This window comes from Talpa europaea (genome assembly GCF_964194135.1).
Source record: "Talpa europaea genome assembly, chromosome: 7".
NCBI classification, from domain to species: Eukaryota; Metazoa; Chordata; class Mammalia; order Eulipotyphla; family Talpidae; genus Talpa; species Talpa europaea.
The window spans coordinates 134,126,228-134,149,066 of record NC_140074.1 but is presented as its reverse complement, the minus strand read 5'-3'; the positions used below and the strand labels follow the sequence as shown (position 1 = coordinate 134,149,066).

The 22,839-nt window shown below is 64.8% G+C and overlaps 1 protein-coding gene across 1 annotated transcript; it reads left to right on the top strand.

Moving 5' to 3' along the window:
• Positions 1-2,747: 2,747 nt before the first annotated feature.
• On the top strand, positions 2,748-22,343 carry MXRA7 (matrix remodeling associated 7; the record flags this gene model as incomplete). Its single annotated transcript, XM_084238425.1, has 4 exons — positions 2,748-3,020; positions 13,138-13,201; positions 16,409-16,505; positions 22,229-22,343. The coding sequence occupies 4 exons, from the start codon at positions 2,748-2,750 to the stop codon at positions 22,341-22,343; spliced, it is 549 nt and encodes a 182-aa protein (XP_084094551.1).
• Between the last annotated feature and the right edge of the window lie 496 nt (positions 22,344-22,839).

The window sequence follows — 22,839 nt, the reverse complement described above, 5'->3', positions numbered from 1 at the left end:
CCCCCTGCCTTCCTCAGGGCGCCTTGTGCCTGCAGTGGGGGGCGGCTGGCTGGAGAGCTCCGCGGGTGAGGAGGGGCAAGCTCTGAGGTGCGGCTGTTGGGGTTCCTGTCTGAGTGGTGTTCCTCCTCCGTCTCCTTTTTCCTTTTTTGCCTTCTTCTAAAAGCCTTTGTGTCTCCCCGTTAGGGGCCCTCACACTCACCTGCCCCTCAAACCTGCAGGCAGCTGCCAAGTGCCGGCGCAGCGGGGCTGTCCGCCGCCAGGGGGCGTGGTGGGACGGGGCAAGGCGCCGCCTGAGATCCCCCATCCAGTGCACCTTCCCCGCACGCTCTGGGGGACTCCTGTGTGGGGAACAGTCTCCAGAGAGACGAGGTCCAGCCCCAAGTCCCCTCTCCTCGAAGCCTCAGGATGATGCCCATGACCTGCCGGCCCAGTGTGACTGTCCTTGCTTGGTGTAGCCGGGGCAGACGCCCAGCCCCTCGCACAGTCACTGGGCCGCACCGTGCTGGAGGCAGAGCAGGGGCAACGTGGGGAAGCCTTGAGAAAGGAGTCATGAGGGCCCCCACTCCTGACTGGCGGCCACAGTGGGGAGGGGACGGCCACCTCACACTCACTGGGGGTCATTCTCCCGAGACCATAGCTGGTGCCTGGCAGAGGGGGCTTAGAGTGGCCACTACAGAGCAGGGGGCAGGCTGGGCGAGGCAAGTATGGGGGCCCCAGGGCAGGGCATCAGAAGAAATGGGCGCCAGAGGCTCGCCTCCAGACTCAGTAGCATGGCGATGTTCAGGGAAGAGCCACTGAGAACAGGGGCATTATTCACGCCGGCAGGTGTCATTTATTCACCTTTCAAGCATTCAACCCGCCTCTGGGCGCCGGGCCCTGGTGGACGGTGTCCCGTCGTCACTGTCCTGGTCGGGACCCCTGTCTTCACCCCCGGAGAGCAAGCCGGGGCCTCGGCCAGCGCCGGGTGGAGGGCTCTCCGTGGGAGGACAGGACTCGCGTGGTCACTGGATCTTGAACCTGGCAGGCGGCTCCCTTGTGAACCCACACAAGGCGTCCACGGGGTCCGCAGTACAGCTGCAGGGGCGGGTGCGTTGCAGGCGTGCTGCCCAGCCTCCCTGGGGTTTAGGACTTCAGAGACGCATGCAGGGAGCAGGCGTCTCCGTTACGTGCTGCGAGGAGCTGTCTGGGGGTGGGCGTGTGCCCCGCTGCTGTGGGTCTTGGAGTCGTGTGTAGCATTTCCACAAATAAGCTGTATGTCACGTGTGTCCCCGTCACGGCTGCTGGTGCCACATGGACTCTGGTTTCTCCTTCACACCCCCTCCCCAGCTTCTGCCAGGGTGTTACCCTAAAGTCACGTCTGTGCTACAGAGCCTGAGGGCAGGTGCCCGTGGGTGGCGCTCAGCTTTGTCTCATTGGTTCAGAAACTTGGACCATCTGCCCCACTGAGTGTCCAGAGAACTGGCCCCGGCCTGCTACCTGCTGCTACGAGGGACCTGGACCTTCTGCAAGGACCCCACCCTCCCGTACTCGCTGGGGGACACCGAGCAGTGTCCAGGTGAGACTGGGCCCACCGCTGATCTGTGGGCCTGCCACTCGACGGGCCTGTTCAGCATTTTAAGTAAAGCGGCTTGAGTATGGAGTCTGGCTTTTTGCGTCATCCAGAAAGCCAACGGGGTATAACTGAAGTTTCCTGCACAGCAGGGCCTCTTAAAAGCACTTTACCCGAGGGGACAGGGAACAAAACTTCGGCCCAGACACTGGCAGGGGTCCCGTGGCCCCCACTCCCTGGGAGATAAGCCCATTTCCACACGAGCAGTTGTGGGGCATCGTCTCCCATCACTGGAACCCCTCGCCTTGCCCCTAACATGACGGGGGCAGCAGGCTTCAGCTGGAGCTGGTGAGGGGGCCTGAGGGCCTGCGGGCACCTCCCACTTCCAAAGAAGAACTTCAGCCAGCTTGGCGGACTCCACGTCAGTCCAGGCGCTGGCGCCCCAAAGCAGCGTTAAATGCAGCCTCAGCCAACACGGCCCGCGTCTTCAACCCCAGCCTGTGTCTGGCCATCTCTGCCCACCCTGCGTGTCCACAGCAACGAACGGGGGTTGGGCGTGGCAGGGGAATGTTTTTGGTCACCGCCGCGGACAACTAGCTCAGCGGCGGACCCTGGAAGGATCTGGAGGATCTGGGGGGCCAGCAACCCGGACTCCTCCCCATTCCAGCCGCCCTCACACCCACCCCCTTCCTTCCAGAACTGTGCCAAGAGGTCAGCGAGGGAGGGAAGCCCAGCGCCCACCCAGCAGGCCTGTGCTGGGAAGGCGCCTCCCCGCAGGGCGCCCGCGGCCACCCGGCAATGGCCTCTTTGTGCCAGTGGCGACCTCGGGGCGCTCTGGACAGCGCTGGCCGTGAGGGGGGCTGGTGCTCGGCTCTCACTGGCGGGCGGTCCGGCGCCCCCTCCGAGCCGGCCCGGGGCATCCGCTAATATTTCCCGACGCCCCAAGAAGACCCGGAGGGGCCGCGCCGGGCCGGGCCGGGCGCCTGGGTGGGGGCTCCGAAGCCGCCGCGCGCCCCGCGTCCCGCGCGCCCGCCCCGCCGCGCGCCCCCGGGGGTCGGGGCTGGGTCCCCGCCCGCGAGCCGCCGCGGGGCGCGGGGGGCGGGGCGCGCGGGGGGCTCCGCCCCGGGGCGGGCCGGGGCGGGGCGCGGCGGGCTCCCGCGGGGTCCCCGGCGGCCGGCACTCGGGCGGCCGCGGCGCGATGGAGGCGCCCGCCGAGCTGCTGGCGGCGCTGCCCGCGCTGGCCACCGCGCTGGCGCTGCTGCTCGCCTGGCTGCTGGTGCGGCGCGCGCCGGCCGCGAGCCCCGGCCCCGCCGGCGCGTCCCCGGAGCCCGCGCCCCGGCCCCCCGGCGGGACCCCCGCGCCGCCCGGCCCCGGCGCCCCGGAGCCCGCGGCCGCGCCCGCAGGGCCGGGAGAGCCCGCGGGGCCGCCGGAGGCCGAGGCGGAGGAGCAGGCGCCCCCCGAGGCCAGGCAGGTACGCACCCGCCCCCCCCCCCGCGCCCCGCGCCCCGGCCCGCGCCCCGCGCCCCCGGCCCGCGCCCCGCGCCCCGCGCAGGATTCTGCCCCGCCGCGCCGCGCCGCGCCCGCAGGGAGGGCGGTCCGTGGAGCCAACTCGCCCCCCGCCCCCGAAAGTGTCGCCGGACACCCCGGCCGAGTTGTGCTGGGGCGTCCTGCTCGCCGCGCCCCCCCGCGCCCCGACCACGTGCGCGCGGCCCCCTCGGGGCCTGCGGAGAGTTGCCTTGATAGTAACAATGTTGTTTAAGGGGGGCGGGGGACGTTGCCGTTTCTGGATCAGTCTGACATCCGGAGGCCAGGCAGTGATGTCACCGCTCGGGAAGCCCAGGGGTGAGGCTGGCAGAAGGCCCCGCGATCGCCATTGTCGTTTGCAGACTGCTCTGGGCTTCGGCGCGACTCCCGGGGCTGTGGATAACCTGGCCTCGCTCTTAGCGGGGCACCCCAAACCTGGCCCCGAGCACCCCAAACGTGGCTCCTAGCGGAGCGCCCCAAACCTCCACCCCGAGCCCCGGCCGGTCCTCACTGCTGTCTGGCTCCTGGCCCTACGGAGGGACCTGAGCGCCCGGCACCCAACCCCCAGGCTCCTCCCAGGGCCTCTCTGCATGGAAACCGCCCGCCCGCGGGGAGGCCGCAGTCCAGGACTTCAGCATCGTTGGCCTGTCCAGGCCAGCCAGGCCAGCCTGCCCCCACTGTCCTGTTCCTACTCCCCAGCCCCTTTTCTTGGGGGGCTGCGGGGAGGTAGAAGCCTGGAGCAAGGTCCTGGGGTGCCCACGCGTCCTTGCGGACACAATGGACAAACGCTGGGGCCGGGCAGCGGCCCTGCTCTCTGCTGAGTGCGTGCCAGCCCCCTCCGGGCAGGCGCTGAGCTTGACGAGTGGGTGACTAATTGTGTCATTGGAGTGGCTTCTGCCCAGCCCGCCGGGCCTGGCGTGTGCGTCCCGGGGAGCACGGGGGCCGCCTTCTCGCTCGCCCACGCGGGTTGAAGGGGGCCGGGGTCTGCGTGCTGATCAGGCAGGGCTGCTCCCGCATCTGGGGCTGCTGCCCACACTCGGCCCCTTGGGAAGAGGAGAGGCGCCGGGGCTGTTTCCACACCGCCCCTCGCTCTCCATCAGCCCTCGCTGGAGCCCATCACTTCTCCAGCCTGGGGGTCACAGCACTTCTGAAGAGAACTTTCTCCAGCCCTCCCAGCGATGGGACGTGCGCGAGAGCGGGGTCAGTGCTGCGGTGTACGGAGCGCGGCTCGTCTGTCTCTGGCCTGAAGAATGCGTGTCCCGGGAGGGCCAGCGGCCGTCGAAGGCCAAGGCAGCCGCTTGGTTCATGGGCCAGGCACCGCTCGGCGCCCCGCACAGGCCAGCTGCCCGGCGGCTGCCTTGAGACTGTGCGCCCCCTTCCCAGGAGGCCCCCCACAGACTCGAGACCCGCGTGTGCTCTGGTTCCCCTGCGCGGCTCTGGCCCTTCCCGTCTGGGTTCCAGTCCCGGGGCCTCTCTGGACGGGTGGGGGCCTAAGGTAACCTGGGGACAGGCGTGGGGGGCGCACACCTCTATCCGCGGCCCCACTGCCACGCACACCCCCCTTGCCAGGTGGCATCACCCCCGAGGAAGCCGTGAGGAGAGTGTCTCGATGGGCTGGGGCCTTCCCGCGAGCGGGTCCAGGGCTTTCTCTGCTTCTTGCACTGCCCGTGCTGGGGGGCAGGTGGGAAGGAGGCTGGGGAGACGACTCAGGCTCCCGGACACTGGGGTGGCGCAGGGGGGCGGCAGGCGCGGGCGGGCAGGCTGCCCAGCTGCTGAGCGTGGGCCCCCAGAGAGCAGGGAGGGCCAGGGCTCACCTCCCCGCCCCTCCTCTCCCATTAGCGGCTCCCTCCTTCCCTGGGAGGCCGCAGCTGCTGCTCCGGCTCACAAAGCTGATTATTGAGAAGGACCCGGAGCCGGGAAGCAGCCCTCCCTGCAGCTGGGGTCACTCCGTGCCGGGGAATCTAGCGGGTGAAGGGGGCCCCGAGGGCCTGAGAAATGGGGGGGAGGCACCCACCGGGCCCGGGCGGGCGGCAGAGCAGAAGGCAGGGTATATTGTTAGAACCGCTTTTCATTTCTCTCCTAGGGATGAGAGCGGGTGTGGACAGCCAGGGACGCCCGACAGGCTTCCCACCGGCCTCCCCCGAAAGAATTATGGGCCATCAGGGGGCAAGAACAGAGCCTGTCGCCTGGAAGGCCAGGAGGCAGCCCCAGCGCGGGGCGCAGGCTGGGTCCTAGGACCGCAGGTCCTCATGGGGGGGCTGGCGCCAGCAAGGCGGCCTCGCAGGACACCAGACGGCCGCGGCGGCCGAGGGTCGAGGCGCCCACGCAGCTGCGGCCTTAGAGCAGGCGGCGCCAGGGTCCCGGCTCTAAGCGCAGTCGGGACACCGGCCGGTGTCACCAGGCCCCAGCAGGCAGAGGAGAGTCTTCCGGACCGAAGGAAGCCGGAGCCTCGGCACAAAGGCTAGTTGGGTCCTTGGCTGGAGCCTGGCCCCGGGAGGGGTGGGCGCTGAGGCATGTTTGGGGCTCGCAGGGCCTGTTTCCAAAGGCGTCACTGGCTGCGTGCGTTGCTCTGTCTCCCGCCGGGACGGGGCTGTTGGGTAGAAAGTGTCCTTGCTTTGAGGAAGAGCCCGGCGCGTCTGGAGATGTCTCGGCATGTTCTCATCCTCCCCGTCAAGTCGCGGCGTGTGTGTGCACGTACGTGTGTGTGTATGTGTGGCATGTGGGTTGTGGAGTGTGTGTGTTGTGGGGTGTGGGGGGGAGCTGTGTGGAGTGTGCATGGGGCGTGTGGCACGTGGGGTGTGGTGTGTGCACGGGTGTGTGTGTGTGTGTATGGGGTGGGGGGTGTGGGGTGGTGTGTGTGTGTGGAGAGAGGAGGCGAGAGCACATCTGGCAGAGCATGAACAGCTGCTGCCGCTCCGTGAAGGGGGTTTATTGGGTCGTTCGCCCCCTTTGTCCAAGGGTTTGAAGTTTCTCCAACACGAGGTCAGAGCAAAGCAGCCCAGAGAACGGAACGCGGGGCCAGGCTGACCCCTCGACGGTCCGGCTGGTGGGGAAGAAGGCCCCGGCCTCGCTGGCTCCGAGATCCCGCCGGGAAGGCCGGGCTCTGCAACTTGCCGAGGACGCTGTGGCAAGGGGCTGGCGAGGGCAGGGCACGCGGGACGGACCCAGAGCCCGGATCACTCAGAACCGGGGCCCAGCGTGCGGCAGGGCAGACCCAGCCGGCCGTTTCCTTTTCTTCAACCCCCTTAGACCTGATCTTGTCCACACCTGAGTTCTCTTCCCATCCTCCCCCACTCCGTGGCCGGGGAGCAGCTGGGTGGGGCGCAGCTTGTGCGCTGGGGTGTTCGAGGAAGCTTTGATGTCCTCGAATCCTCCCTGCAGGGACAGAACCAAGCGCTGTCCCTCTGAAGGGCTGACTGGGGCTCGCCCCATCGGCCGAGCCAGAGCCAGTGTGGCCCGGCGGTGCCTGCGCCCCGGAGCGGATGAGCCGGCTGCCTGCTGCCCTGGCCTGGGCTGTGCTAAGCCTCTGCTCCCCCTCCCCTGCTTCTGGGGTCCGCGGCGACCCGCCGTCTCCCTTCACTCCTTGTGCCCAGTATCAGGGCAGCCTTCTTGCTGGAGCCCGCCTGCCGCGGCTGCTGCCAGGGACCCGACTGAGCCCCCACCCGCGGTCAGTAGCCCGTGAGGCCCAGGCGAACGGCCCCCCAACCCCTGCACGCCTCCTCAGATGCCCAGCACCCGCCAGGCACTTCCCCTTGACCACCTGGGCCCCTCAGGAGGCCCTCAGACCCATGCGCCTGGCGAGCGGTCTCCGTCTCCCTCTCGAGCCACCCTCTGGCTGCCCCCCCCCCCCCCCGCCTTCGGAGATCTGCCACTGCTCCCCCAAATGTTTGGACCAAAAGCCCAGGCCGGGCCGCCGGTCGCACTCACTGCGTCCCGCGTCCCGGCGCCCAGAATCCAGGCGCTGGCCGCTCCCCGCTCCGGCTTCCACTGGAGGCCTGGCTAGTCCGGGCTCTTCTGGAACGTCCCACCCTCCCTGCTGCCCACCCACGCCACGCCCGGCCACCGGCGGGATCTTGGGAACTGCTGCCATCGCCTCCTGCTCGCGGCCGCCAGTGGCTTCCGCTAAAAACCAAATCCATCCCGGCAGCGCTGGAGATCTGATCGGGCCCCGGGGCTCCGGCCCGGGCGGCGGCCTGAGGGCGCCTCAGGCGGTGGAAGGTTTTACTGTCCGGACTTGGCACCAGCAACTGCCAGTGCTCCCCACAGCCCTCGGTGGCCCCCCTGGCTCGCCTCCTGGCCGAGCTGCCCCCGGCAGACCCTCCACACAGGCTCGTCACGGCATCTTTCCTCCTGACCTTCCAAGTCTGAGGGTCCTTCACGGGTTCGTGGCCGTGGGCGCCCCCCAAGTCTGGTTTCTTCGTGGCACTCAGACAGCGTGAGGTCACCCTTGATTTCCCTGTGCATTGTCAGCCGCCGTGTGTCAGCCCAGGGAGCAGGGTCGCGCCGGCAGCACCGGTTGTGGAGCGGCTGCGTCGCAGCAGCGGCAGAATGGAAAGAAACACAAGGTTGACTCGTGGTCCTGCCCCAGGCGTGAGCCAGGGCCTCGCCGTCCCTGCCCACTCCAGAGCTGGGCGCTGGCACCCCAGGAGGCGACTGCTCCGCTGCTGCTGCGTCTGGCCAGCCTCGGAGTCAGCAAAGTTTCGCCGCGTACTGGGCAGAAGCCGCGTGAGCGCAGCGGCTTTCTATGAGTTTGGGGTTTTGTGGTTTTGTGTTTCTACTTTGGCGATGTTATTTCCCCACCACCGCCTCCACCCCTCCAGCCCACCCCGTTTCTTCAGCCTCGGGACCCCAGCGTGCTCGCAGCGTTTGTTCACGCCTGCTGGCTCGGTCAGCATCCGCCGTGGCCGGCGTCTCTGTGCAAAGGTCCGTCGTGTCCTGGTCATTCCGACTTGCTTTCCTGCATCTAATTCCCCCCCGTGTGGCCGGGCACGGCGCCTTTGGTCTTTCCTGTGCCGAGTGGGGCCTCTTGGTTGGGACAGATCACGACTTCTCGATCCAGGCCCTACACGCGGCACTGAGGTCACTTCTGGGTCCTTCTGTTACAGGGCAGCCCCGATATTGGACGGGTTCCTGGCTGTGGGTCCTCACCCGCGCGCTTACAAGGGTCTTATGAATACTCCACGGCAGGACACACAAAAGGTTCATGAAAGGTTTATTGACAAGGGAAAAGGAAATAAGGAAAATGGACAACTCAGGGAGAAAATAGGGAAAAAAGTCTTTCATGCGTCCTACCCGATCCGACGACCTGGAAACCCAAAGTCACTCTCCGAGCTGGCCGGACGCTGCGAGCTGGTGGAGAGCCAAAATGGGGGGGCCCCCCCCCAAAGGCCACATGTCTGTCTTTATACTCACTTGGCTGCTTAACCCCACCCTCAGGTCCCAGCCACCTTCCCTTGGGTGGGGATGGGATGTGGAGTTCCCAGTGTCTTTGGCTTTGGCCTGGGGTGGGGGTGGAGTCCACGAAGCCTGCATGGAATGAGCTTTAGGACAGCCTGTTCCCCCTAACACTTCTAACAGGTTTTAAAGCAGAGGATACGTGTACCTGCCTCGGCCTTACTTGGCATCTGGGGACAGTGCAAGAGCAGAGCTGCCCTGGGGTGGGGGGGCGGGACGCAGGTGGGGGGCAGCCCCCTCCTCCCCTCCTTGGAGCTGCGGCTCCAGGGCTCTGGTCCTGAGGGGAGGAGAAAGCACAGGTCCCGCGGGCTTGGGTGGGCCAGCAGAGGAGAGCAACTGCCCCTCTTCCACCTGCCCCTGCCAGCCCCAGACGCTGTGGCCATGGCTGCCGTCCGCACGCCCCTCTGAAGGCAAACTCTGCTCCACCTGGCTGCCTGATGGAAGCCTCTGGAAGGAGTGGGAGCCTCTCAGGCCCGCAGGGGGAGCCAGGAGGCAGCCAGGCGCCTCCCTGGCCTCCCCATCTCTTCTGGGGGAAGGGCAGCCCATTCCAGAGCTGCCTGTTATCGCTGTTGCAGCTGCAGGGAGGGAGGGATGGGCGTCCCTCGGGCCTACCCGGTGGAGCTGCAGTTCTGCCAAGATCATGCCAGATCAACCAGGAGGGCAGGTACCGTCGCAGGAGGAGGTGGCCCTGGTGGCCGATCACGCGTCCCAGCAGTGCAGTTAGCAGGACGCCAGGGCAGAACCAGCTCCCTGGCAGACAGACAGACAGACTGTGTGACCCCTCTCCCTGCCGCGTCCTTCTCTCTGTCTCTGCCTTCCCCTCCCCCACAGGCCCCTCTGTCTCTGCCTCCAGCTGCTCCCCTCCCTGCGCAGCCTCCCCATCACTGTGCCTCCAGGCCACACCAGCCGGGGCACCACAAAGGGGAATGTGCCCCCAGCCCCCCTCTGCGCCCCTTCCAGCCCCACAGCCACCTGCCCATCCCCACTGCCACCGCCCCCTCGCCTCTTGGTGCTCTCTGGCTCTGGGGCTCCTGGCACTGTTCAGGCCCCGGAGGTCCCCCCCCAGGAGATATTTGGGGGTACCGAGGGCCAAGTAAAGCAGGCAGGCACACGTTGGAGGTGGCCCTGGACTGCCGCAGACGGTCCAGCGGGCTGTGGGCTCCTGCCAGGAGCGTTGTCCTGGCCCTCTGCCCCAGGCTGGGACTCCCCGGAGCACCCCCTCCCACAGGGGTGGAGGAAAAAGCTGAATCAGAAAAGCCTCCCGGGCCGCACGCAGCTAAGACTTGGCGTCTGTCCAGTACTGGGGTGGGGAGACGCGGGTCGGCCGGACTGGACATCATGGGGCCCGGCCGCGGCGACACCAGCCCCTGTGAGGGCAGCTGCGCAGGGCTCTCCTCGCTCGGCTGCCCGGACGAAGGCCCACGCTCTGGGCGGCCCGAAAAGCAGAAAAGGTTTTCTCCAGAACTGAAAGGCCGAAGGCGGGCGGGCAGCGTCTCCCGGCCTCTCTCCCCGCTGGCAGACGCTGCCTCTCGCTGTGTCCCGCCGGCCTCTGCTCAGCGTGTGTGCAGGGCCCCCGGAGAGGGACCGCGGTCGGGCTGGGGAGGACCCGCCTGACAACCTCATCTCAACATCATTGCTTTTGTAAACACCCTCTCCAGGCAGTGACCGTCTGAGGCGCGCAGGACTAGGGTCTTGGGGCACGAAACCAGCCCCTTACACACGGGACTGTGCAGCCTCTCAGGGCCCGGCGTGGACAGGAGAGCAGCGGGGGCGGCTCTTTGCAAGGTTGGCCACGGACCCTGCAGCCGCGGCCTCTCCTGGGGTCCCCAGGGGTCTGCAGAGCCTCCTGAGCTCCAGGCATCGTCCTGCTTGCGCCACGGGGGTGCCAGCTTGAGAGTGGGGCGCACATGCATGCCTCGGGCCAGCTGCGGCCGGTCCTTCATGTGGTCATGCGACAAACACGTGCGGACGCCAGAGCCCTTTAGCCCCCGCACGTCCCGCCTTGCCTCCGGGCCCCTCTAAGAGTTCTCGCCGCCAGGACTCGGGCTGCCGGTGACAGTAGCCTCGCGCGTCAGCTCACGCAGAAGCCAGAGTTCAGTTGTTCGAATTTAGGGTGCAGTGGGATGGCCTCGGGGCAGCCATAGCCAGGGCCTCTCCCCCGGGGACCCCAAGCAGCTCCGGGACTCCAGGTCCAGTGTGCGGGGGCCATGACGGCACCTGGGCGGGGGGTGGTGGACACTGGCCGGCTGTTCTCACCCCGCGTCTTCTCAAGAGCGAGGTTTCTGTAGGCAGGAAACAGCCAGTGGCCCTTCCGTGTCTTAAACTTCGTTACGTTCACAATCAGAAGGTACTTGAACTTGCATCCCCAAATAACAAGGTGCAGAGCCACGCCAGGGCGCTTATGAAGCGAGCGCTGCTGTACACACAATGCACTGTTTATCTTGAATTTAATTCTGGGGTCTGGGGTTGCCCCCAAAGTCTTGGTGCAATTTGAAGTTTTCGTAACCTAAGAAGTGTAAATGCTACAAACCCACAAAACACATCAGTTGGATATTTACTTATTTAAATTCCTGTTACGCTTAGTTTCTTGACATTTGAATGCTGGGGTTTTTTTCATTTCAATTCTTTGCTTCTGGACCAGCTGAGAGTTGGGGATACGCGTCTTCTCCCCAGGGCACCTCTGAGACTGGCCACCTCCCTTTAGGTCATGTCCCAACTGTCCTGGTTGCATCAGATCCTGGAAAGACCCAAAGGCTGGACTCGCACAGGCCCCCCAGTCCCTGGCCATCGGCCTGACCTGCCTTTGCAAGGTTCGAAGATGAGCTAGAACGGCCATCAGGTGAATTGGAATCAGAAGCTTCCACATATTTAAAATGTAAATAAGTAACCTTTCAGATAAGTAAATTCTGCTTTTGAAATTATTAAAGTTCAAACCCACGCTAAGACTTCGGCTACACGGTGTGTTAGACACCAGTAGCTGCCTCGAAATTGCTTTCACAGCCACCCCGGGAGTCACAGCCGTGGGCAAAGCACCAGACTTGAAAAGTGCAAACTCCTGATTCTCCCAGCCTCTGCGGGGCCAGCCGGCGGCGGCCCCTGGGTCCTGGCCCAGGAGGTTCTGGAGAAAGGGGGCGCGCCGGCTTGGGGGTTTTCTCTCCATCTGTGCTTTGCCCGTAACAGGAGAATTGGCCTGGTGTCTGGTCTCAACGGGCTTATTTTGGGGTCCAGCCCAGAACAGGCTGATGCTCTGTTCTCTCTCCTCCCTCCTCCCGCCTTCCCGCTCATTCTTTCTTCCAAAGGTAAAGGGGAGGCGGGCAGAGTCCCTCTCGCTGTCCCAGGGCCCCTGGATTGCCTTTTTTTTTTTTTAATTAATTTATTTATTTCTACAAGCACTGGGTACAGTCAGAAGCGCGGGAGGGTGAGAGGATTCACCAGAGCCAGAGCGGGGAGCAGAGCAGGCAGAAGGACCGAAGTACACTGCTGAGGGGAGCAGCGGGCGGCAGGAGGGGTCTGCGCGCCATGCGGGACCCTCCTCTGGTGGCCGGGGAGCAGCCGGGGATCGAACTGGTGCCGCAGAGGCCGCGGGCAGCTTCTCAGCCCAGCTCTCAACTGCTGCGCCACAGGGGAGGCCCCCTGGATAGCCTTTTAGAACATATCAAGAGAAGTACCTGTCTATTTCCAGAAACTCCAAATTATGCTGAAATGGGAGATGAAAGGCAGCCCCCCAGCTCCCCTCCCCGAGGTAGCCGCTGCCCACACTTCCGTGTCCTTCCAGAAGCCTTTTCTTTTTTAAAGATTTATTTATTTATTTCTACAAGCACTGGGTACAGTCAGAAGCGCGGGAGGGTGAGAGAATTCACCAGAGCCAGAGCAGGGAGCAGAGCAGGCAGAAGGACCGAAGGACACTGCTGAGGGGAGCAGCGGGTGGCAGGAGGGGTCTGTTGTGCCACGTGGGATCCTCTCCGGTGGCTGGGGATCGAACCAGCACTGCAGAGTCTGTGGGCAGCTTCGCAGCCCAGGGCTCAACCGCTGCGCCACCAGGGGAGGCCCCTTCCAGAAGCCTTTTCTCTGCCTTTGCTGCCATTCGCCTCTGACCCAGGTGAAGACTGCGCCTCCCAGTGCCGCCTCTTGTTAGTCCCTTTGCCCCCACCCTCGTGCGCTGTCCCCAGGACCGGAGCTGCGTGGGGCCTGTCACTGCGGCGTTAACCCACCGGCTCCCGCACACACAGTAGAGAGCGCTCGCTTCTGCACACGTCTAGTCATTGTCAGTTTGTCCTGTTTTCAGCCACACACAGCCATCTTTATGAAAACCCAACAGACCACTGATTTTCCCATCTGGAACAGACCCCTGGCGGTGGGGTTGCAGCGCCAAAGGGGGTATTTCCTCTTCTGAGCCCCCGCGAGATCTGTCATGCTGGCTGAGTGGGCTCAGGTGCCTGGACACCCTTGCGGACCCAAGCCGGCTTTTCCAGGCAGTGCTGGTGCCATCAAGTCTGGAGAGAGGCCGTCACAGCAAGGGCCAGGGCCCCTGGGGTTGACACCTAGGGCTGTGCGTGGTCTCGTGCCAGCCCTGCCCGTGTGCCCGCCTGACCTCCTTCCCTGTCTTGCAGGAAGAGGAGCCAGAGCTGGCCAGAGGGCAGGGCCTACCTCCAGCAGGGCCCATGGAAGAGGACGGTGAGTAGACTGGCTTCACGGCCCTGGAGGCAGGGTGCCCCGGTCCCAGAGGGCACACAGACCAGGGAGGGGCTGGAGGCTGACAAGTGGGGAGAGGGCTCGGCCCTCTCCCGTACCCTGTCTGCCTCTGTGGAGCTTTGGGTCTCCGTAAACCCAGGCAGGCACTCTCGTGAGGACAGCAAACGCCCTGGGCACCCCGCTGCCAAGGCCCTGGCGCCCCCCCGCCACCCACCGCACTGTGCTTTCCATGTTTCCCTCCGTGTCTCTGGCCTGTTTACGGAGACCGAGCTGCTCACAGCTGCTGCCCCGTGCACTGCAGGATAAAGGCCCCAGGAGAGGCGCTGATGCCTGAGCTCTGCAGCTGACTCGGCGGCTCCTGGCTGCGGAACCCCAGACTCGGGGGGGCGGCAAGAGAGAAGGGAGCGACCCGCTGCGCCTTGGGTGGGAGCCGGGTGTCGGCCCTGGGCGCCCCAGATGACAGGCGGGACCGCACAGGGGAGACTCCTGCTGTAGCTTCATGTTTCATTTCTTAAAAAAAAAAAACTGAAGCAAAAATAGCAAATGTCAACATTTGTTAAATCTATATGGCGAGTACGCGGAGCACTGTTCCTCGCTGTGCTCTCCTGTACGCTTGAAATATTTCATAACTTCTAAAGAGCAAGACTGTAGCTGTGACCGAGTGGCCTGCTGGCGGGCACGGCGGAGCGAGGCCTGCGGGGATGCAGCAACGGCCTGGGGCTGTGAGTGCCCGGGCCAGGCTGCCCGCAGAGCAGGGAGGGTGGGTGTAGGGGCACGGGCGGGGACAGGCCCGGCCGCCTGGACACCAACCCTTCCGGGAGGCCCCTCGCTCTCCCTCTGAGCTGCAGGGACTGTGGCCCTGGTGCTGCCCCTGCCAAGTGGCCAGAGATGCCCGCAGGTGTGCTGGGTGCAGGATGCTGTCAGCTGCCCAAGGAGTGGGAGGCAGGCCTGGAGCGCACGCTGCCGAGCCCCACCCCCACCCTCCCATGCCTTTTCCCTGGCCCCCCCTTCTCTATGGCCGCCCGCCCCTGCACAGCCCCACCCCCTGCTGCCTCCAGGGAGGAGAGTGTGCCCCCAGCTGTCAGAACACGTGAGCTGCCCGAGCCCCTCCGCCACTGGGCTGAGGCAAATCGATTAGAGCCGCGGAGAGGCCTTTCCTGGAAGCGGAGGCCCCTCCCCGCGGTGCGGACCCCCAGGCCAGCACAATTGGCCTTGGCTGACCTTGGCTGAGCGCCCGGCCCAGCCCGTGAGCCTCAGTGCAAGTGGTTCCAGCCGCTGTTCGCTCGGGCTTGGAAACACCAGGCTCATCAAACCCGGCCCGTAGGGAAACCTGGGGCGGCCCAGCTGCCCGGAGGCGCCATGTTCCCTTTTTCTAAATATGCCTACATGTCCCCAGCTCTGGGGTTCAGGGGTGTCCTTTGCCTGATGCCTCTTTGAGGCCCAGGAGCCAGTGCGTGCTGAGGCTGTCCTGATCTGGGAACCCAGGATGGGGCCCCCAACCCCTCCGGGGAGGCAGCAGCCCCGATTTCCTCAGAGCATCCAGACCCCCAGACTCAGCCGAACCCTGTGCCGCAGGCACCTGACTCCAGGCAGGGCTGCTGGGAGCAGGGGGCTCCAGTGAAGGGGGAGGGGGACTCACTGTCTCTACCCCCAGCCCCAGCTTCCGTGGCAACGGGGCCCTCCCGCCCCCCTGTCCTCCGGTCCCTTTGCTCCTCGCCCCCAGCCTCACTGCCTCGCGGTCCTGTCAAACTTCCCGCAGCCCCGCCCCCTCTCGGCCCTTTCTCCTGGGCCTCGTCTGTGCCCCAGTTACTTAGCCCTGCTTGCGCCACAGCCGTGTGATTTATTTGCAGCTCGGCCCAGCACTTCGCGGGCTCGCTGAGTGTTGAGTGAATGGGAGCCAGTGACAGCTTCCTCAGGAGGCAGCTGGGCTTTGGCTGGGGAGAGCAGGGCAGGGACCCAGCCAGCTTCCCCGCCCCCATCCCCACAAACACACCCCAACTCGTTGGGTTCTGGAGTTGCATCCCGAATCTCCTTCCTGTGGCCCAGAGACCCTGAAGCTGAGCGGCTGAGGCCCTCTCCTCCCCTGGAGCCCACATCAGCCGGGCAGGCACGTGGCGCGGCCTCCTGGGGCCAGGCGTGGGGTGTCTGAGTGACAGAGGGGTGGACAGTCTAGGGCAGAACTGGGAAAGAAGTCGAGAAAATTAGATAAGACAGGCCACTGCGCCTCTGTCCCCAGCCTGTCCTCTCTGCCCCTGGGGGGAATGAAGGGCCACCCCCCAGACGCACAGCCCAGCCTCCCCCAGGGTGCTCCTCTGGCTTCTGTGCCCAGCACCTGCCTTCACGCTGCTGCACAGGTCCCCAGGAGCTTGGCGGGGTCCCTGACGCCCCAATGCAACCTGCTTCCCAGAGATGAGCCCCTCCACCTGCAGCTCCTGCCCCCGCGGCCCTGGGCCTCAGCCTCAGGGGCAGGGAGAGCAGCCTGGCTTCCTAGATGGGCACCCAGGAAAGGCTCCGCTCAGAACAGGGTGGGCACTGTGGTCTGGGCGTGGGGCTGTGCGTAGAGGGGGCCGTCCCATTTTCATTGTGTCCCCCTTTCTGTCCCCCCGTTGATGCAGGACTTAAGGGAAGGGGTGTGGGAGGAGGGCCAGGTGGAGGGGAGGAAGGCCCGTGCCCGTGTACCCCGCTCCAGTGCCAGCGGGCCCAGGGCTGGTTCTCTCTCGACTCAGGCAGACGAGCTCCGGGTCCAGAGCCCTCGGTGGACTTTTCACGCTTTAATGCTCTCAGGGAACCAGGTACACAGGCGGGGAGGCAGGCCCAGGCCAGGCTGGGGGGGCCGGCTGGGAGGCAGGCAGGCAGGCAGCCGACTCCCCAGCCCCCAGGATTCTTTACTCTTTCTCTGGGCTCTCTCTGGCGTCCTCCCGGAGTCGTCTTTACAGCCCTGGCCTGCAGGCTCAGGCGTGCACACTCCCCAGGCCCGGCCCCATGCTCAGGCGCCACGCAGGCCCGCAGGGATCCCTCATGAGTGCTCGCGGCGGGAGGGCGGGAAAGCGTGATAATTTTTTTACCCTACAGGGGGCCTCTGGCCACGATGTTTCTTTTGAAACTAATAAAGGGAAGGGACTCTGAGTTTGGGGAGAGGCTCCCAGCACCCAAGCCTCTGGCCCCCCTGATCCAGTCTCCCTCCCGCAGGGGGAGAGGCCTTCTCCTTCAGATACAGCCCCGGGAAGCTGCGGGGGAGCCAGTACAGGAAGATGATGAGCCAGGAGGAATTGGAGGAGGAGCAGAGGTAGGCACCCCCCCCAACCCCGTCCTGCTTCCAGGCCCTCAGGCCAACCCCTCATGGTCCTGGTCGGAGCCAGGCTGAGCCTCCCACACCTGTTTCCCTTGGGGGCGTCTTTCCCATCCTGTGGCACAAGTCCCTGGAGACAGTCTCCCTGGACTCGGCTGGCATGGGGGCCCCATTTCTTGCCGTACCCCACCCAACCTCACCCCGGCCCTTGCCACTCCCACACCTAAAGGAAAAAGTGCAGGACACCGGGAAGACCTGGAGCAGACCCAGCCGCGCTCCCCAAACGCAGCCCCCCAGCGCAGGCCCCTTCTCACACAGCTGCCCTCGCCCCCCGCACTGTCCACTTCTGTCCGCTTTGCTCCGGGGCTCGGGGAGTCACGGCTGCGCAGCTTCTCTAGAATCAGGCTACTCCCTGCACCCCTGTCCACGCTGCACCCCACCGAATACCCGTGGGCTTCCCTTGGCACCTCCTCTCCACCCGTCGGCCTGTGGAGGCCTGCTCCAGCAAAGCAGCCGGACCCCAGTGCCCACTCCATTCTGGAAGCCACAGGGCCTTTCTGGAAGTGGTGTAGAGTCAGGGAGGGCGGAGCCTGTTACTGTGGATGTAGCATTCATGCCCACTCACTGCCTCTCACCAGGCTGCACCTGACCCCGTGGCCGCTCCTGGCCCCTCCTGGCCGCATGTGCTCCAAGCCCCGCCAGGGCCTTATCCACCCGGGGTGGAGGGAGAGGCGGTGGGATCACAGCACAGCTGGGAGGAAGACCCTGTGTGGGACAGGCGCCCCGGAGCTGGTGCCCATGACGCTGCCTTTGTATTTCAGGATTGAGCTGACCTCTGACCTCACCTCCCTGTAGCAAGTTCCTTAGGTCCCGAGTCACAAATATTCTTGCAAATCCTTTTGGTAAGGAGATTGGCGTCTTAGACTAGTGGCGCTTCCCCCTCCCGTCTGTGGGCGTCCACAGCACACTGACACGGTCTGCGTCCCGCCCCCATCACCACCTCCATAACCCACCCAGCTGCTCCATCCCACCCAGCCGCTCCGGCTCCAGCACTCGGGGCCCAGGCAGAACCCGTTGCAGCTCACGGGCGAGGCAGGGCAGAAACCCTGAGCTCCCAAACTGGGGCCTACAAGCAGGACAGCAGTGGCAGCCCAGCCCGTGGTCCCCATCTGGCCACTGCCGCCTGCTTCTCCGCATCCAGGAGACTGGGGCAGGGCTCTTGTTGCTTCTGTGATCTGCAGCAGCGACCAAGTAGTTGCAATGGACACCGTCTGTCCCACAGGCCTGAGTTATTCCTGTCTTAGAGTTCACAGCCCCCACATTAGAGGGGAGAGGGCCAGACCTGCTTACTCTGAGCTCAGGGGCAAGTTCTCAGGGGCAGCGCCATTGGGACAGGAGGCCTGGGGACCAGCTGGGGCCAGGGTCGACCGCCTGTGTCCCTAGAGCCAGGAGGGGATGTCCCTTCTATGTTCAACTTAAAGCAGTAGACTCTGCATTGCCCAGGGGGCCTCTCCCTACTGGATCTTTGGGGTGTCTAGATCCCCCATTCACACTTTGCTGTGAGGTCCAGACAGTGCCCAAGCACTGCCCTTGGGGAGAAGGGGGTGTCCTCGCCTACTCGTCTGCCAGCTGCAGTGGTCGCCAGTGTGGCCCCGCTGAGGATGTGGTCGTCACCGGGTGGCGCTGGAGTCCATGTCCATTTCCATCACCCCCCCACACCCTGCATGCCCCCCGCGGCCATCCCGCATGCCTGCCTGTGTCATCTCACGCCTCCCGCCCCTGCATGTGCTGCCCGCGCGGTGCCCGCCCCCTGCGTGGCCCCTCCTGTCCCTGCGTGGTGATGCTTGGGGTTGCAGAGGCTGCTTGGCTTTGTCCTTTCATCGACGGCGTGATAGTTCCCCAGGGACAGGGCAGCTGACACCCAATAATGCCCAGAGTCGTGGGGAAAGGACACGTATGTCATCGTCCATTCGCTAAAACCACCAGCAACAACTGAGACGTTCCGACCGTCTCTGCCTGTCCTGACGCTGGGGCCCGGTCAGGTGGCAGCTAGTTCGATAAACGCTGTGAATTCCCGACCGCAGATTTATTAACTTGGCCCACGTACCAGTGTCTGGAATCTAGATCTTTAGGGAAACACCGTCCTCAAAGGCCATAGTCACGTTTGCAGGACAGCAGGACAGAAAGTACGAGGCCCAGCTGCTTCCTCCCGGTGCTCCCAGGTCAGGCTCCTGCCCGACGCACAGAAAGTGCTGAGGTCTGTAAACCCAGAGGCCGCTCGCTGCTGCTTAGGGAAGACCCGGCTCTGGGGCGGCTCCGGGGGCTCCCCTTGGGCTGCAGCCAGAGCACGTGTCCTCAGCGTAGCCTGGGCCTGGCTGGGCGCCCTTGGCTTCTGTCGCAGCTTCTCTGGGAGGTGCCGCCTCTGGCTCAGGGTGCGGTTGGGGCGGTGGGCTTGCAGGCTGGTGGTTGTGCTCCCTGCCACGGGCTGTCCCCGGGCCCCTGGAGCTAGTGAGGCGGCGAGCTCAGATGGCTTCTCGTCGGGCAGGAAAAAGAAAAAGCAGTTTGTCCACCCCTCTCTGCCCCCTGTTCTTCCCACCTTCTGGTCCAGAGAAGAGGGAACACAGGTGGTCGACCAGGCCCACTCTGACCACTGAGGCCCCAGGGCCCCAGCACCCACTCCTCTGAAGGTCCGCAGCTCGGGGCTGACCTTTCTGGACGTGGACATGACTAGGTAGAAGGTGTCCACACGGCATCATGGGCGAGGGTAAGAGGAGACTGGACCGGGGCCTGCGGGAGGGCCGGTGTGGTTTTCCAGAAGGTGCTCTGACCCTGACATCCGGAAGAGGGCGCCAGAGAAGCACGCCAGATGCCTGCCTTCTCGGGCCTGGGCCCGGCAGAGGGCACTCCCGTGGGTGCTTGGCAGTGATGGGCTCCCCACCCTCGGGGCCAGTGACCCCCAGGGGCAAATCCCAGCCTGCAGAATAGGAAATCACCCAGTGGGGGGACATCCCCAGCGCAGCCTCACTGCCCGGGACCGGGAGCACCAGGCTGCCCTCTGCCTGACCCCCTGACCGGGCGGTGGGAGGCCCGTGGAGAGACTGTCCTGCTGCCGTGAGAGCCACTGCCCTGCCGAGGCCCCGGGGCCCAGCCCGGCTTCTGCAACGCCAAACATGCTCCTTCCTCGCCCCCGTCCCCCCAGCGCGGAAGATGGCGCGAGTGACATCAATTCTCTTTTCTCCCTATTTCTCTTCACAGAACCGAAGAATATGGCGCTAGCCTTAGCTTCCTCCTGGAGGCTTTTCCTTTTGGCATCTTTAAAGCTTTGAGACAGAAAGCGCAGCGCCCAGAGGAGCCCAGCTGGCTCCGGGGTGCATCTCGCCCGTAGACCTGCTGGGACCCAGCCCCGCCCGCAGCCCCCGGCTGGGCCTCTGGGGATGCCCTGGGCTGTCCCTCTGGGTGCTAAGCTGGGGGGTTTTCGGGGTTGCACTCACCCCAGACTTTTTCTTATCACTCACCTTGTTCCCCACACACCCTTCATGGCGTAGATGCCATCAAGGCTGGCACGTAGTCGTTTCCCAACCAGTTCCAGCCCAGCCTTCCTGCCCCTTCCTTCACTGAAGCAACCACAAAAGACAGGTCGAAGGACGAAGAGGCGGCCCCCGTGCTCCCGACTGGCCAGGGCGCCGCCGCCCTCCTGCCCGGGGGCCACGTCCCTCCTCCTCCGTGGCTGCCTGGGCTGTGGGGCGAGAGGCGCCCGCTGACCCCTGGGCCCAGTGCCGGCGGCAGCTTCCGTCACCCAGAGTTTTCATGTAGGGGAGCCTCATCACTAGGAGGCCTCGAGCCGTCCTCGCCAGCCCGGCCCACCCTGCGCCTTCACTTAGGAGAAGCAATAATAAGAGTGTCCGCCGAGGGCCTGCCTGGCCGGGCCTTCCGCCGGGGTCAGGGATGGGCTCGAATCTGCCCCGCCGTCCACTCCGCCCCGGATTAGCTTCTTGGGATTTTATACTTGACAAGATTTCTACCCACAACCTCTGGTTCTTAGTGTTCCTGAAACATTTTTTGAGCAGTACATTTATGGAGAATGTTTTCCATTTACTGGGAGGCCAGGAAATGCCCGGTTCAGCCCCCGGGCGGCTCACTTCCCGGGGACCTTTTCCTCTGGTTCAGGCGCTGAGAACAGGCCACGCAGACGCAGACGCGGGGCGGGGGGAGGGCGATGGACGCTCCCACGAGGCACGGCCCCCAGCGGGGCCCTGGTCCAGGCCCGTCTTCCCGACAGTGAGGGGCGACCCCTCCAGGTTCATTCCCGAGGTTTCTCTGGAAACTTCCCGAATGTGCCTTGGGCACGGCCCCGCGTCTCCCCAGGCCTGGATCTGCGTGTTCAGCCTTGGTTCGGTCCAATAAACGCTGCGTAGGTGATCTCCGTGACTCTGTGATTTTTCAGTTTTGCTTTGTTTTTGTTTTTGAACGTCATCTCTTGGAACGCACTCAGACGGGCGTTCTTTCTCTGGTCTGGATGCCTCTGCCCCCAGGGGAGCACAAGCCAGGCCCACCCTCTTGAAGGAGGCGAGTGCCCACCCCTGAGGCACACCGGGGCGCTGCTGGCGCATCTCGCAGGGGCCCAGCCCTCCCCTCCCGCCCACAGCACTTCTCAGGCTGCAGGTCCAGGCGCTGGTCACAGGTGCTTGCTCTCTGGACGCACATAGACTGTAGAGGTCACTTTCTGGGGTGACCAAGGCGGGAGCCTACTGCTCTGAGAGGCAGCTGTGTGCAGGATGGGCGGGCAGGGGTCAGCAGGACTGGGAGAGGCTGGGCGCCCTCCCGGGCTGGGCGGCGTGTGCCCTCCGCAGGGAGCGCTGTGCTGAGCCGCACAGCGACCATCCCCCTGGCTGCAGGGAGCAACCCAGAGGTCTGGTTTAGGTCCCCTGAAGGGGCCAGTGCCAAGCCCGTGGGTGGCGTGGAGGGAGGAACTGAGCGGGGTGCAGGTGCCAGCCCTCGGCACCGGGCCACGCTGAGCAGCACCCCACACTGGAGAGGAACAAACAAGCGCCACCCCTTCCCTGCTTAGTGCAGCCAATGTCACCCCACCCTGTCGTGTTTATACTCCTGGGCGTTGCTGCGTGGGGTTCGGATGGCAGCTAACAGAACTCACCCACGTCCGGCTGCCCCGCCCGGGTCCGGCTGCCCCACCCAGGTCAGGGGGCACAAGCTCAGCTCCCGCCTGGCTGACCAGGCCCTGCTGACCACAAGGTCTCTGTGCAAGTCAGAAAAAAGCGTCTCTTCCTCTAGGCAGTGGAACCCCACCTTTGCCCCTGGGGTGCACATCTGCGTGCGCCCATTTCCCAGCCAACCAGGCATCCTTCTATGCTTTTGGCTCGTCCCCAGTCAGAGGCTGGTTCTGCGGATTCTTCGTGGGCGCCATTCTCTCGGTGGCCCTCTGCTTCCCTGGTGCGGTGGGCAGCATCTCGGCACTGAAGGAGGTGGGGGGAGGGTGTGAGGCTCCAGAGGCCTGGGTGACAACGTCACCCCACATCTCCAGGGTAAACCCAACACTCAGGACCCTGGGGGGCATTTTCAGGCCCAGCCAGCTGCTGCGTAGTGAGGGGTTTGGTTTCTTTCCAGAGCAAGCAGGGGCCCAACCAGAGCGCCCGGCTCCAGGGCTCATGGCGCCCGCCTGGGACGGGAGCAGCTTTTTCCTCTTTATCCTTTCTTCTCGACAGAGTGCAGAAGGAACAGCTGGCCGCCATCTTCAAGCTGATGAAGGACAACAAGGAGACGTTCGGGGAGATGTCGGACGGCGACGTGCAGGAGCAGCTGAGGCTGTACGACATGTAGCCCGGGCCGTGCCCCACGTCGCCCCCACCGGCTGGGGCCGTGCCCCCCTGTTTCCTAGGCTTCCTTTATCTCGTGTGCGTAGATGTAAATGGGGATTATTATACACAGATATGCTCGGTTCTCGCAATTTCTATACCTTTTGACAGGAAGCTCTCAGGCCAGGTGCCACAAAGGTGACCGCAGGTGCCCCCACAGCTGCCTCCGAGCTGAGGACATGGCTCAGGCAGCAGCCCAGGAGGGCGGACTTGAAGGCTCAGCCCCCAACACAGAGCTGGAAGGATTCAGGGGGGCCTCGTGGAAGTGTCAGGTCCAGCTACATGTCCAGTCTAATAACACACACTCTTATTCCGCCCTCATGGAGTTTCTGGAAGCTTCTGTAACTACTTGGATGCAGGCAGGAGGGGAGCATTCCTTCAGCCAAAAGCCAAACTCCACTCTGACCTCCCCCCACATGAAAAGAAAACAATGGGATGGGGAGTTAGGAGCCTCCGGGTGC